Source organism: Triticum urartu, chromosome 7A, assembly GCF_056163025.1.
Source record: "Triticum urartu cultivar PI428250 chromosome 7A, HENAU_Tu73, whole genome shotgun sequence".
NCBI lineage: Eukaryota > Viridiplantae > Streptophyta > Magnoliopsida > Poales > Poaceae > Triticum > Triticum urartu.
In genome coordinates this window covers 86,335,505-86,351,061 of record NC_141879.1, presented here as the reverse complement: position 1 = coordinate 86,351,061, position 15,557 = coordinate 86,335,505, and the positions used below count along the sequence as shown (strand labels likewise).

Below are 15,557 nucleotides of genomic sequence, written 5' to 3'. Positions count from 1 at the left end.
CCTGTTGGAGATGCTCTAAGTCAACGCAAGTCCTCCACCATGCATGCATGCATGCATTGAGTGTATGTTGTACGTCTAGCAATGAATGGTGAGGAGACACTGTTGTCCTCTTAACTATCCAATCACAAGTTGATTCAAGAACCTTTCTGTAGAGTATCACATTCCCAATATTAGAAGAATGTCATTTTCCACTAAGTGACCAAACACGACATGTTTAGCCTCCCTTATCCATATGATAATAGAAGTCAGATCCTAGCCACTGTAAGCTGTGCTCCACTGTCGGGAAGGACAGTTGACAATCGAGTGACGTAGAATCCACATTTGTCATCTGGATATTACATTTTACGTCAAAAAGGCTGATCTAATCACTAATCACGTTGGCGATTGACTATTGAAAGGACCCAGCTCTTCCAAAGAAGCATAAAAGTAATGAGCAAGATTAGCCCCAATATATTCCAACATGCCTGCGTGTTCCAAATCATGTTCCATGCACTTCTACTTTTTTTTTTCTAGAAACACAACATAAAGTATAAGCACACTCATACACACACACATACAGTCATCCCTATAAGTTCATGTATTCCTATGAGAATCTTGGAGACATCATATCTTAAAATTAACAAAATCAACACAAGCGCCTTGAAGCTGACATGAACATGACCTAACCATTTGAGCGACACTCTGTTCGCCACGTTCCATGTACTTAATTAACATAGAAATTGGGTAGGAATACCCGAGCTCTAAGCGTATAATCAGTATTTTTTTTTCCTTCATGGAATCAACAATATGACGCGGGTAAAAGAAAATTCTAAAGGAAAGGCAAGCTAGTCAATCCTAGACCTTGGACCAAACTGAAATGTGAACGGTCCAAACTATTTTGGAAGCGTCCCAAAAGCGATCCAATCCAACCAACTATATAATTCAAATCAGGCTGAGGATAACACTTCCAGAAAACCAATGAAGCCAGCCAAAGCTAGCAGCAGCACTAGCACTAGCACCTAGCAAAGCAAACGCTTTTCCCTTTCTACACTTTCCGAGCATGATGCATGCATACACAGCTTGCACATGCATGCTTGACTTCGCTACCCGTCTCCGACGACCACCAATCCTCCGGCCGCCTCGTATCTCATCCTCTGCTCTTTTGCGCTTTTGCTCGCAGGAACCGCATCGTCCAAAACCCATTGATGATAATCCCACACACAGGCTCGATCAAGCATCCATCCATCGGCGATCTGACCTTGGAATCACTTCTCACGAGGCAGGCACTTGCAGTTGGCAGTTGCATAATATGTTTCGACCGATGGAGAATTGGGAATCTGCGGCTGCTTTTGAGGTTTGGTTCATAAACCGCACGACCAAAGGGAGGCGCAACCGTGCAATCACTAGAGCACTGTAACGTGCGGCTGCCAGCAACACAATGACTCTTCGTGACGTTTCTTCTTGTCCCTGCAGGTAGGTCACAGCTTGGCCTTGGCTTCCACGAAGACCTGGCACTCAACAGGGTAAGAAGAAGTCATTAACACGTGAAGTTCACATGTAGAGTTGGGTACCAGGGCGTTTATAGGAAATTTACGAGGTGGAAATGCCCTTGAGATCCCAAAAGATGCAGGTAAAAGACAGGTTGCAGGCATGAGTCCCATAGAATTCTGGGATAATTTGCAGTTCTATGACTGGCATATTCAACATGGACGGATGCAAAGTTTCAGTGACAAATTCAAACTTGCTTGGAAATCGCGACTTGCGCGAGATCTGAAAAAGCGAAATAACTTATAATGGCACAACTACATAACATGAGATGAAATACTATGTAATAAAAGATTTTTTTAAACGCCACAGCGAACGTTTTGAGCTCCACCCAGCCCATTTCTGCCCAGTGCCACTAGTTGCTTAAACCATAGGCAACGAGACTGACTATGTATGAGTCACCCACCCCGTGAGAAAGGAAGAAAGAGAAGAGGAAGCTGGAGGCTGGTCGGCTGCTCATCATCCTGCCATAGTGCCATGCGGCAACTCCAACCACCGCAGAGACAAGGAAAAGGACTCGGCACTGTGCGGCGACGGCGAGACCTGACGCCGCACCTCCATCCGATCGACCCCCGCCACCACCACTTGCGGACGAGCCGATGGTGTCCGTCCACGAAAGCGCCCGGCGGGTTGATCCTACCCACAACGTGCGTGTATGCGTGCGTGCGTGCTTCTGGCCTATGATCGGAAGTTGTGCACGCAGCAGGTAGCAACTGGAGTATGACGAAACCCTCCAGTTCTTGGTCGGGGTCGGAGGTTTCGGCTTTGTGGTTTCCTCCCTTCATGCTGTGTGTCGTCGCATGGGTGGATGGATCACATGGACGTCCGTGTCCGTGGAGGGTCGGCCTCCATCTCGGGCTGGATAAGCCGGAGGAGATGCCCCGTTTTGTTTACTCGCTAATCATGTACGTATGTCTTCACGTCACATGTTGCCACCATGAACGACCCCATCTAGCTAGGACGGTGTAATCCACACGAATAATTGTGCAAACAAGACGATTAGAAGAAATGAGCAATATACACACGAACCATATGTCTTGGGTAGCTATATACAAGTCCAAAATATGCAGCACATAATTCAGAGATGAGAAATTAAAGCTATATATATTCTCTGCATGCTCACTTCCTGATTAAGACCACAAAGCTAGTAAACACGTACTCCCTCTGTTCCAAATTACTTATCGGGGTTTTAGTTTAAATTTGAACTAAAACCACGACGAGTAATTTGGAACAGAGGGAGTACGTCATGAGAAGTCCAACAAAGAAAGAAGCAAGCGCGTTACTTTGATTGCGTAGATATGCCACGGGAAAGTATGATGCATTTGTCTTGTCCGATCGTACAAGTGCGTCCGAGTTGCAGATCGAATCAGCAGGGAAGCACCCCTGCTTGAATTTGTGATACCCCTATATATCTAGCTAGCTAGCTACAACCCTTGGGATCTTGCATCGGCTAACTTGGCCCCTAGCCCGGCGGCCGGCCCGTTTCCTTCGCCGACCTCCGGTGAAAGCAAAGGCTCCCTGAAAGCAGCACTCATGCGGCGCAAGCGACTACTCGAGCGCGCGCGAACCCTCCTGGCACGCCGTCGCCCTCCGTGATTCCCCTCCCGCTTTCCTTTCATGTCTCCGTGGATGGATAACAAAGAGCGCTGTGATTGGATAGCCCAGGGATCGATGATGACTGGGCGTGCTGCATGCAGAGAGCGAGCCAGGCCAGGCCAGGGGGCGATCACCTGCTCACATCTATCGATCGGTCCCGCCCGCGGCCATGTCCTTGGACGCGACGGCGACGGCGGTCCATGTGGTGTAACGCAAAGTCTTTATACGAGCGGAAGAAGCGCGACACGGTTTGGATCGTCGTTGCGGTGGATAACGTTGGCGCCATGGAAAAGGAGCCTGCTCCCCCCTAACCTAATTTCGGAGGGGTATTTTTGTCCCTGTGAATTTGTTTTTTTTTCTGGCCTGCCGCAGCCTAGATCCAAGCCCTGTCTAGTCCTGTATGACCCAAACCGTATACGTATATTACCCTGGTTTGAAAAAAAACATCACACGACCCCACATCCACGTAAGACCTGCCGAATCCAATCATTCACGTGAGCAGCTCCATCAATCTCGCGAGCATTGACGCAGCGCCATAAGTCACATAGTAGATCTCCACCGACGGCTATCTCATCGCCGGCGATCTCGTTGGACAGCGGGCGCGACAACGTCGTGAGAGCGATCGCGCACAGGTACCGCATCCCGCGTCCCCCCTCTAGTCTCGCTCGCGGCAACATCGAACGAACTGCCGCCGCGCCAGTGGCAGTGGTTAACCTAGCGGAGCGGGTAACCTAGCTACCCGGCGGCGCATGCGATCGTGGATCTTATTCCGGTAGTGCTGCTCCTCGTGATCTGGGTTCACGTAGCGTCGGTTGCCGTCGGCTGTGCGCACCATGGGGATCGTTATTTGATGTGGCGGCTAACCTAGGTATCCGGCGGCAGAGGTAATCACAGATCTAGCTAGGTTTTGAGATCGTGCAGTTCCTCGCGATTGAAAGTGATCACGACGGGTGCCGTGGCCATCTTCCTTACTAAGTTTGGCAGATCTGAACGGCCTCGGTTGCGGTTGTTTACATAACATCCGTGATCGTGTGCTATGTGTTTTATATTTCATCATTGATAATGTTTGCACATGTGATGATACATATTATTGGTTGTAGGAAATGGCGGACGAAGAGTTAACTGATATCATGGTAGACATGGAGTTTGGAGAACTGATGAAAGACTGGATAGAAGATTGGTCAGATGATGAAAATTTAGATCGTGAAGATCGGTCAGAGAATGGGAACGAATGGGATGATCTTAATGTGAGTGGCATTGTCATGTTGTAATTTTTGGTGGCATCCGACAACATTAAATCTTTGTGTTGAAAATTTATAGATCGATGAGCTTGATGATGATAAGAAAAACAACTCGGAGCTCTCGAATGGAGATTATATTAGTCAGGTACGTAAGTGAAAAATTTTGTTGGCATGCAAATTGAATTTCTTCTGGAATATTATATGATAAGTAATTATGTATTTGTGTTGTATTTTTCAGTTCATTTCCGAATGTCATAATGCGTACGACTATTAAGGTGAATCCGACGCGGAGACAGGCCTTAACGACGAATCATTAGATGCACCCGGTTCTGGGGAGTCCGAGTCGTCAGTCATCATGAGTGAGGTATGTGTGTAATCAATGTTCTATGGAAGTAAGTAATGTTAAACCATAGAAATCTGTTTTCATGGCTGTGGTTTGATTGTGTAGGTGACACAAGATGATGGGGCAAAGAATGTCCAAAATACTGCCAGTGCAGATGATAAGAGGGATATGTTCATGCAGATAATGGAAATGACCTTTACGTCTCACTATGCTGCGTATGATTTCTACAACGGCTATGCTAGAGATAATGGTTTCAGCATTAGAAAGAATAAGGTCAGGTATAGCAAAACAGAGTCACGTCATATGCGTTATAGGCAGTTTGTTTGTTCAAGACAAGGGAAACGTGACAGCAAGTTGCTAACCAAGGAAGGACACAGCCGTAGGCTCAGAGTCGAGACACGCTGCTTTTGCGAAGCGCACCTGACCGTCAAGCTTGACCAAAAGCGTGGGGTTTGGTATGTTGAAAGTTTTGAGGACAAGCATAGCCATATGTTGGCAGGACCGGACGAGGTACCTTTTCTTTGGTCCCACAGAAAAAATCAAAGAGTACCAGAAGCATGAGATAATGTCCACGGGAGCTGCAGGGATTAGAATTCACGACATGATGGATTGCTTCATCAGCAAACATGTATGGTACGGCGGTGTTGGTTTTACCAGACGTGAAATATACAACCTTTGCGCCAAGGAGAAGAGGAAGCTTCTTTCAAAAGGTGATGCTGCCATAGCCATAGGCATCATGGCTAGTAGGAAACAGAGGGATCCTAGCTTCTTTTTCGAGTACAGACTAGATAAGGAAGGACATTTGAATAGGATGTTCTGGTGCGACTCCCAGTCTCGTCATGACTATGAGGACTTCGGCGACGTGCTTGTATTTGACAGCACGTACAAGATGAACCGCTATGGTATGCCATTCATACCTTTTGTTGGTCTTAACAATCACCGGAAGACCACTGTTTTTGATTGTGCCATAGTTTCGGACGAGACCGAGGAGACATACGTGTGGCTTCTGCAGACTTTTTTGAGGTCCATGTGTCAAAAGATGCCTAAGAGTGTTATCACAGACGCCGACGCTGCGATGATCAAGGCAATTCGCGAAGTCTTGCCAGACGTGCGGCACCGTATATGTACGTGGCACATAGAGAAAAATATGAAGATTCACCTCAGTCACAAGTCCTTGAAGGAGTTCCGAACTCTTCTGTACTACAGCACGTCCACGGCAACGTTTGAGGAGAGATGGCACGCATTTTCCAAAAGATGGCAATCGAAAAAAACTGTAACATGGTTGAGGCGGATGTATAAGAAGAGGAGACTGTGGGCCGCGGCATATCTAACAGAGGGGTTTTGGCTTGGCATGAAAAGCAACCAGCGGAGTGAAAGCCTGAACTCATGCCTTCACCTCCACCTAGACGGTGAAATGACCCTAGTGGATATGATTTTGCACTATGAGAACGCCGTTGTGCGTATACGTGAAAACGAGGCGCGAGATGACTGCACGGCCTCACAGAGTTTACCGGTGCCAGTTACTAGCTCGAGGGAACTTGAGATAGCTGCTTCTCACGTCTTCACTCCAGCAAACTTCTATATGTTGCAAGATGATCTTAGAAAAATTGACGGCATGAAGATTGTAGAAATTAAGCTGGGAGACGGATCACAGCAGTACATCGTGGCCTGGAAGAATAACCGGAAGTGCCGTTTTTGGGTGGAGTATACCAGTAAATTCCACAGAAACTATAAGGTGCAGCTGCAGAAGAATGATTCGAAAGGGTCTACCTTGCAAGCACATATTCCATGTAATGAAGCACTTGAAAATATCTGAATTACCAAAGTGTTTAGTTCTTATTCGGTTCACGAAAGAAGCAAGGTTGGGACTGCCCGCGAGGCGCACAAGCGATCTGTTGGGATTTGGTTGGACTGGGGCCGGGGAAAGAATGAAATATAGCCAGGTCAGTGTGTTAGCGTCTGAAGCTATGCATGCGGCATGCAAACACCCTGCTTTGTGGATCAGTTACAGGAGAGTTTGAAGGCTGTGATAGCTAAGAGTCATGAGTATGATCTGCTACAGGAAAATTTGTTGAAGCAAACAAATGACATCAGTAAGTGTGGAGTTGAATATGTGGACGATGGTGAAGGCAACATGATTGAGGTTAAAGATCCTATGAAAGTGTCAAGCAAAGGTGCAATAAAGGTAGATGAGAGCCGCCCTGTCTCAAAAAATGGTAGACCACTCTCTTTTGATGAGTTGAAAACCCGGTGCGGCGCTTGCAAATTGGTAGGACACACTAGACGTAGCAAGAAATGCAAACTAAAACAGAAGTAAGTGTTTGTATGCATTATGGATTATTAAATTTTGTATCATTCATTAACTTAGCTTGTCTTCTATCATGTGCAGAAATGTGGAGAAGGAACAAGAGTAGAACACTTGCTTCAATTATTTACTGTGTTAATCGGCCGGCTCATACTTTGGCTAAGGTAGCTGTAGGCACTTGTGTTTCTTTGGTTTGGCCCTGATTGTATCTTTAGTGTATTAGCAGACGAGATCCCAGTCTTTGTTTAAATAAAGTAAGATGTTTCCCTCTAAACAAAAATCAAAAAAATTCTTTACTGTGTAATGACCGGGGCGGGAGGTAGAAAGAATATTGTACATTTTCCCTGCCCATGTCCTAAATGCCATTAAATAAGTAACTGTACCACTCTCCTCCCCACCACACACTCACCCACCTCCCACGGGCGCCGGTTCGAACTCCCCTCTTATCCCCACCTACAGTAGATCGAGAATACCCTCACCGGCGACCGCTGCAGCCGCCTCCATGGAGAGAAGCCTCGGTAGGCAGAGAGCGATGATGGACCTCACTGGCGATGACGAGGGGTGGCGCGCGCAGTTAACGGAGGTGTGCGGCTGGTTCCCCAGCACGGAGATGTTGGTCAACCACGCGCGTGGCCTCGTTAAAGTCCTCACCGACGCCGAGAGGAAGCGCGCCTTCCCCTACGGCCGCGGTGTCCCGCCGGCTGTCCTACTCGTGTGGGCAATGCGAGAGGCCACGCTGAGCGACTCCCCTGTTCAGCGCGCAAGGTGGTGGATGTACCGCTCCACCACCATGACGCTGCGGCCAGATTCAGCACGCGTCGCGTCGAGGGCGGACCACGTCGACGTCGAGCTCGCTCTCCCTGCGCCCGTCAGCCCGGACTACCAGGTCTGCCACGTGTCGAAGCCAGTGCTGCCGTTGGGCTCTGACGTCGTGGAGGACGACGTGGAGGAGGTACTGGTAATCCCTGATGACCATGAGGAGGGCGAGGAGGACGCTGTGCAGATGGTAGCGCCGGTCGCCGTCGAGGATGGCAAGACAATGCCCATCGACGTCGAGCTCCTTCCCCACCTCCCTGACATAGTGAAGGTGGAAGAAGAGAAGGTGGCTCAAGATCAGGTGGCGCAACTGTCGAACAGAACGGCGGTCAAGAAGAAGGCTTCTCCGTGTGTGGTGCGCCGCTCATGCCGCCTCAAATTTCTGGAGAAGTGAAGATGGGCACAGTTGCTGAAGAAGGAGGAAGCTGCTGGTTATCTTAAGTTAGGTATGCTGTTATATGTTTCAGCATATAAGTTAACATTATTTTGGGTTTGATGTTGGTTAGGTATGCTTTTATATGTAAGCATATAAGTTATGCAATCGGTACGGTTTGATCGGGTTCTTTGTGGCTGAAGAACTGAATATCTACTGCTCACCCTAAGTGCCAAGTTCAGTTAAATTTCCGAATATTGAATATGTATTGTTGCTTTGCTTCAGTGTTGCATGGAAGCTGCTAGATGTTGCTCCTATGTTGCAACAAGACAATGAACTGGGCTGCTGCATAAATCAGTAGTGTTGCTAGGTGATGTGCCCATGTGCATCACATACCAAATATAGAACATGCCAAAAGTGCATTGTCTGTCAAATATAGGACATGCCCAAAGTGAATTGTCTGCCAAAATAGAACATGCCAAAAGTGCATTGTCTACCAATCATGATGGCCCCATGTTATTTATGCTGCAATCTCTGTTACACTTTGCCCATAAACTGAATAGCAAATAATTCAGCATCATTTCATCATGTCAATTACAATGATGTCAATAACTTTATGAACAATCTACTTGCTAACTATGACAACAATCATAATGGCAAGCAGGCCAAGATACAGAAGACCTCCAAATCCTAAAATCCTATCCCTATAGAGCAATATCTCCTTGTGCATCTTAACCATTGCCCTCTTTTCTTTCTCATTCCTTTTAATTTCAGCTTCATATTCTGTAATCTTAGTCTCCAGTTTCTTGTTCTTCATGGCAAGATACTTAATGACTGACTTTGCTTTGCTATCCCACTCCCCATCAACCCATTCAACATACTCATAAATGATATCATCCTAAATAAATCATGAGCAATTCAAGTCATTTTATAATTGAACTTGTCGCTGCAAGCGTTAAACACTGAACTTTTTTGCAGCTTGACCGCAGTAGCAGTACTAGTTTGAAGATCATGCTCAGTAGACTAACCTCAAACACACATCCCCCGAGTGCGCTGCCAAAATTGTCTCCAAATGACCTCAACTTTGGCACACATGATCTATTGCACAAACAAAGGTGGGTTTCCAAGGTTTTATATTTTTTGAATTTTTTATTAATTTATAATGCCCTCTAGACTGACTGGTCAAAACATCGGTCTATACCTCAGGGGGGCATTGTAAAATATTATTTTTCCAAATTTTCTTTCATAGGCATGATGGGAGCATGTGGGTCACCATGTTCAAGAAAGTTTGTGTGATTTGGAGGTGGTGGGAAAAATCACATTTGTTCAAAAACTGGCTTAAGTTAGACCAAATGGCCCCTCCGGAATGCGGTCATTTTTTTGACCACCTCCAAATGACCTCAACTTTGGCACACATGATCTATTGCACAAACAAAGGTGGGTTTCCAAGGTTTTATATTTTTTCTGAAGTTTTTATTAATTTATAATGCCCTCTAGACTGACTGGTCAAAATATCGGTCTATACCTCAGGGGGGCATTGTAAAATATTCTTTTTCCAAATTTTCTTTCATAGGCATGATGGGAGCATGTGGGTCACCATGTTCAAGAAAGTTTGTGTGATTTGGAGGTGGTGGGAAAAATCACATTTGTTCAAAAACTGGCTTAAGTTTAAGACCAAATGGCCCCTCCGGAATGCGGTCATTTTTTCGACCACCTCCAAATGACCTCAACTTTGGCACACATGATCTATTGCACAAAAAAATGTGGATTTCCAAGGTTTTATATATTTTTTGACTTTTTTTATTAATTTATAATGCCCTCTAGACTGACTCGTCAAAAGATCAGTCTTTACCTCAGGGGGCATTGTAAAATATTCTTTTTCCAAATTTTCTTTCATAGGAATAATTGGCACATGTGGGTCACCATGTTCAAGAAAGTTTGTATGATTTTGAGGTGGTGGGAAAAATCACATTTTTTCAAAAACTGGCTTAAATTAGACCAAATGGCCCCTCCGGAATGCGGTCATTTTTTCGACCACCTCCAAATGACCTCAACTTTGGCACACATGATCTATTGCACAAAAAGGTGGGTTTCCAAGGTTTTATTTTTTTTTGAATTTTTTATTAATTTATAATGCCCTCTATACTAACTGGTCAAAACATCGGCCTATACCTCAGGGGAGCATTGTAAAATATTTTTTCTATATATTTGAATTTTTTTGAATTTATAATGCCCTCTTATATTTGTTTACTTTTTTAATGCCCTCTTATCTTTTTGAATTTTTTATTTATAAAGCTAGGCTTCCAAGATGGCTAGGATGGCCCATGCTTTTCCTTTTGTTTATTTTTTTCCTTTTCCTTCACTTTACATAAAAATTACCTGAGCACTCAAAAAATAACATAAAAATTACATGACCCCTCAAATAATAACATGCCAAAAATTCAAAAGGTATTTTTTATCAAACACATCTTTTTGAATATTTATATTTTCTTTTCTTATAAATAAGTGATATTTTCAAAATTCTAATAAGTAGGGTAATATAACTTTATTACAAAATAAAGTAGATCTTATTTCAAACTCCTTTTTTTGCTCACATTATTTTTAACTAGTATTACATTACTCTTCTAAATTTACATTTAATTTCTTCACACTTTGATGATGGAATATTTGCTCTCTAATTGCAACATAGGTTCAAATGATGAAACATTTGATCTTTTTGCTTATTCAAATTATGCGTTGATGGAATGTGTGAGGATGAACAATTATCAGTAACTTTACTAAACCCCATGCACTATAATTCATGACAGCCATTTTGGAACATTGCCACATTCAATATTTGGTATAATTGGCACATGGGCACAACATGTTGCACTTGCCCACAGCATAGACAAGTGTTGCAGCATGTCTCAAGCAACACTGAAGCGCCATTTGTGATCATTGCACCATCGAAACAACAACTACACATGAAGGAAGCATTCACCACCAATAAAGTTAAGGCCACACATATATAGATAGCATTCTAGGTTACCACCACAGGTAGCAGGCAGTTCATAATAGATCCAGTTCAAACACACAATACATTACATTAATATAGCTAGTTTCCAAGCAGTTCAGACCCAGATGCAGCTTTCCAAAAGTAAAACATCATCAAATATACCGATGATGAGTACGGCTTCCAGCTTCCGATGATCAGCATGATGTACGACTAGAGGTCAGGGTTTCTCGGGACCTTCAGGAGGGCAGAATGCTGACCAATGATCTTGTACTCATGACTGGAGATCGATGTAGCCCGGCAATGTTCCATTAGATGCTCCAATAACCCAGACCTGGCTTGGGCTTGCTATAGTAGGGGCAGCGGTACTTTTCATTCCTCCAGTTGTAGTACTTACCAGGTCCTTGGGCCCTGATCTTCAACACCTCCTTCTCTTCAAAGGACTCACGTTCCCCTCGACCACATCATCTCCAGATTCATATTGCACACATTAATGACTGACATTAATACATTATGCATTCAAAAACTATAAACACATAATACTAACTCAATGCAGAAATAACATTTCAACTAGGCCTTACCTCGTACGGCTCATCTTCATCAGACTCATATGGGTAGAACCCAGTCTTGTCCCACTTCCTCTTGTTGCCCACAAGATCCTCCTCCTCCTGCTATATTGTCAAACAAGCACATAAATTACAATGAATTGAATTGCAGTTCACAGAATGTCATTACAAACAAAATTGTGAATGTGAACCACATTGCTATGTTGCAGGTGACCAAATACTTTCCTTATAAATACAGAATCTAAGCAATCAATCAACAGACAAATGATGTCCTTCATAAATGCTAATGAAAATGCAAGCTGGATTCTTGACATTCCCTGGATTAACCCAACACTTTTCTTTTGAGGGAATTCCCCCCCCCCCCACACACTACTTAATGGAAACATATAGTATATTTTGTTGCTAGGATCCTGCCTTGGAATGTTTACTTCACACTTTACTGTTGGGGATCGTAGCAGAAATTAAAAAATTTCTACGCATCACCAAGATCAATCTATGGAGTATTCTAGCAACGAGGGGAATAGGAGTGCATCTACATACCCTTGTAGATCGCGAGCGGAAGCGTTCAAGTGAACGGGGATGATGGAGTCGTACTCGCCGTGATCCAAATCACCGATGACCAAGTGCCGAACGGACAGCACCTCCGCGTTCAACACACGTACAGTTGGGAAGACGTCTCCTCCTTCTTGATCCAGCAAGGGGGAAGGAGAGGTTGATGAAGATCCAGCAGCACGACGGCGTGGTGGTGGATGCAGCAGGATCCCGACAGGGCTTCGACAAGCACAAGCGGGGAGGAGAGGTGTTATGGAGGGAGAGGGAGGCGCCAAGAGCAAGGTGCGGCTGCCCTCCCTCCCTTCCACTATATATAGGGGCTAGGGGGGCATGCCCCCTTGGAGATCCCATCTAAAAAGGGGGCGGCGGCCCCTGGGGGCAACGGCCCCCTTAGGGTTTCCAACCAGGGGGCGCATGCCCCCTCGGGGGGCAACGGCCCCCTAGGGTTTCCAACCCTAGGCGCCTTGGGCCCTTGGGTGGGGCGCACCAGCCCATCAGGGGCTGGTTCCCACGCCACTTCAGCCCATGGGGCCCTCCGGGATAGGTGGCCCCATCCGGTGGACCCCCGGGACCCTTCCGGTGGTCCCGGTACAATACCGGTAACCCCCGAAACCTTCCCGCTGGCCGAAACTGGACTTCCTATATATAAATCTTTACCTTCGGACCATTCCGGAACTCCTCGTCACGTCCGGGATCTCATCCGGGACTCCGAACAACTTTCGGGTTACTGCATACTAATATCTCTACAACCCTAGCGTCACCGAACCTTAAGTGTGTAGACCCTACGGGTTCGGGAGACACGCAGACATGACCGAGACGCCTCTCCGGTCAATAACCAACAGCGGGATCTGGATACCCATGTTGGCTCCTACATGCTCCTCGATGATCTCATCGGATGAACCACGATGTCGAGGACTTAATCAATCCCGTATTCAATTCCCTTTGTCAATCGGTACGTTACTTGCCCGAGACTCGATCGTCGGTATCCCAATACCTTGTTCAATCTCGTTACCGGCAAGTCACTTTACTCGTACCGTAATGCATGATCCCGTGACCAACCCCTTGGTCACATTGAGCTCATTACGATGATGCATTACCGAGTGGGCCCAGAGATACCTCTCCGTCATACGGAGTGACAAATCCCAGTCTCGATTCGTGCCAACCCAACAGACACTTTCGGAGATACCCGTAGTGCACCTTTATAACCACCCAGTTACGTTGTGACGTTTGATACACCCAAAGCACTCCTACGGTATCCGGGAGTTGCACAATCTCATGGTCTAAGGAAATGATACTTGACATTAGAAAAGCTCTCACAAAACGAACTTACACGATCTTTGTGCTATGCTTAGGTTTGGGTCTTGTCCATCACATCATTCTCCTAATGATGTGATCCCGTTATCAATGACATCCCCATGTCCATACCAGGAAACCATGACCATCTGTTGATCAATGAGCTAGTCAACTAGAGACTCACTAGGGACACATTGTGGTCTATGTATTCACACATGTATTACGATTTCCGGATAATACAATTATAGCATGAATAATAGACAATTATCATGAACAAGGAAATATAATAATCATTTTATTATTGTCTCTAGGGCATATTTCCAACATTTACATATAGTATATACTAATTACAGAAGCCAACTACAAATTTTAATATGCACAAATTACTGTTTTTGGGATAATGCAGCAAAGCTCCTACACATATTAACATAATGCAGTAGTTAATTAGGTACAACTTCAACTATAAATGCATACATCTCCAACAAACATCTAAAATTTCATTACTTACCTAAACAACAACAAATTATACTATAGATGAATCTTGTATCATCTAAATCAATTCATTGGCACATCTTAATTAATGCATTCCAAATCAAATATGTTTCCATCCAGTATCATTGAACCACAGATCAAATCAAATAATCATAAATGTCAGCAGCATTGAACTACAGATCTAATAATCATATGACATCTATCTGACCTTAAATTCCCCCTTAAATAAGGTATTCAACCTCATACTAATTAAATTCTAACAAGCAAAAATTCAACTACTAATCTAATAAGCATCTGAAAAAACCCCAAGATGCTTTTATCTCTGAAGCAACGACATTGTAGAGGATGTTCAATGCTGTCAATATCTCTGAAGCAACGACAAAATTCCACTACTAACCCAAACTAAATAAGCATAGACTGCCCCTTCCCCTCGACCGCGCTTCCCCTCTCCTTCAGAAGCCCCAATCCAGCACAAAACAAATCCAGCCCTTGAGAAGCTCTTTTTGATTAACATGACAACGCATGACAACACCCAGTACATGAGCACATCCTTCACTATATTTACAACCAAACTAATGCACCATCTAATCACCTCATGTAGACAATTTCCAAAAACACAAGGCCATGCACAACCCATCTCATAGCCTCTGCCTGACAGGCATCAATCAAGCATCAAATAACTGCAACTATGACAACATGCATCAATCAAGCATCTAAGAATTGCAACTATGACAGCCATAATCCCTAGAACTAAGCATCCATTTAATTAATCATCAAGCCAAAGAACTAAAGCAGGCACCAACCCAAACCAATAGAGAAGTATATATTTGACTAATCCATCGTCTAATCCTCAAGCCAAACACCTAAACAATTGCAAAAATTCCACTACTAATCTAATAAGCATCTGAAAAAAACCCATCCCTCAATCTGGCTACTTCTAACCTAATCTAATAATCATATGTGGTCCACCATTCTTGCACGAATCAAATACAGAAAAACCCTAATGCAGAGAAAACCCTACATCCAACAAATCTAACCAAACAAAGTTCTGGCCACTAACCCTACAATCTAAAAACTACCAACTAAAAGTTAGCCGCAGATACCTTCTGCTCCGCTTCCTCCTCGTCGGAGCCAGCCTCCACCTTCTCCACCTCGTGCGCCTCGCCAGAGCCCGCCTCCACCTTATGCGCCTCGCCGGAGTTCGCCAGAACGGGCGCATCTGGCTGGACCGCGCCGCTGCGGCCCGCCCCGCCTTCTCCAGATCTCCAGCGGAGGGAGCACCGCGCTGGACGCCGGCACGCCCCCTCACAAAGGTGCCCGCAGCGACCTGCCGTGCCTGCTCCACCAGATCCGCGCCTCAATCAGGGCGCTCACCTCCTGCGTCCGCCATGGTGATGGAGAGGATGCGGTGAGGGAGACGAGGAGGTTGGAGAGGAGAGGGAGTGGGGAGTGGAGAGTGGAGAG

General features: G+C 45.2%; 1 protein-coding gene, 1 long non-coding RNA gene and 1 pseudogene across 4 annotated transcripts; 2 read left to right on the top strand and 1 right to left on the bottom strand.

Annotated features, from left to right (window-relative positions):
• Nucleotides 1-891: 891 nt before the first annotated feature.
• On the bottom strand, nucleotides 892-3,778 carry LOC125524980 (uncharacterized). 3 transcript variants are annotated; one of them, XR_007291095.2, is made up of 2 exons: nucleotides 2,808-3,778; nucleotides 892-1,487 (listed from the first exon to the last, which is right to left on the bottom strand). It is a non-coding gene; the product is annotated as an uncharacterized LOC125524980 (long non-coding RNA). The 3 variants fall into 3 exon arrangements; XR_015611091.1 differs by lacking the exon at nucleotides 2,808-3,778 and adding an exon at nucleotides 1,931-2,761 and having other exon boundaries at nucleotides 892-1,749; XR_015611090.1 differs by lacking the exon at nucleotides 2,808-3,778 and adding an exon at nucleotides 1,931-2,761.
• Nucleotides 3,779-4,223: 445 nt separating this feature from the next.
• LOC147958084 (protein FAR1-RELATED SEQUENCE 5-like) lies at nucleotides 4,224-5,265 on the top strand. Its single transcript, XM_087531945.1, has 3 exons — nucleotides 4,224-4,367; nucleotides 4,441-4,506; nucleotides 4,810-5,265. The coding sequence occupies exons 1-3, from the start codon at nucleotides 4,224-4,226 to the stop codon at nucleotides 5,263-5,265; spliced, it is 666 nt and encodes a 221-aa protein (XP_087388071.1).
• Nucleotides 5,266-5,308: 43 nt separating this feature from the next.
• On the top strand, nucleotides 5,309-6,725 carry LOC147958083 (protein FAR1-RELATED SEQUENCE 5-like; annotated as a pseudogene).
• Nucleotides 6,726-15,557: the final 8,832 nt, after the last annotated feature.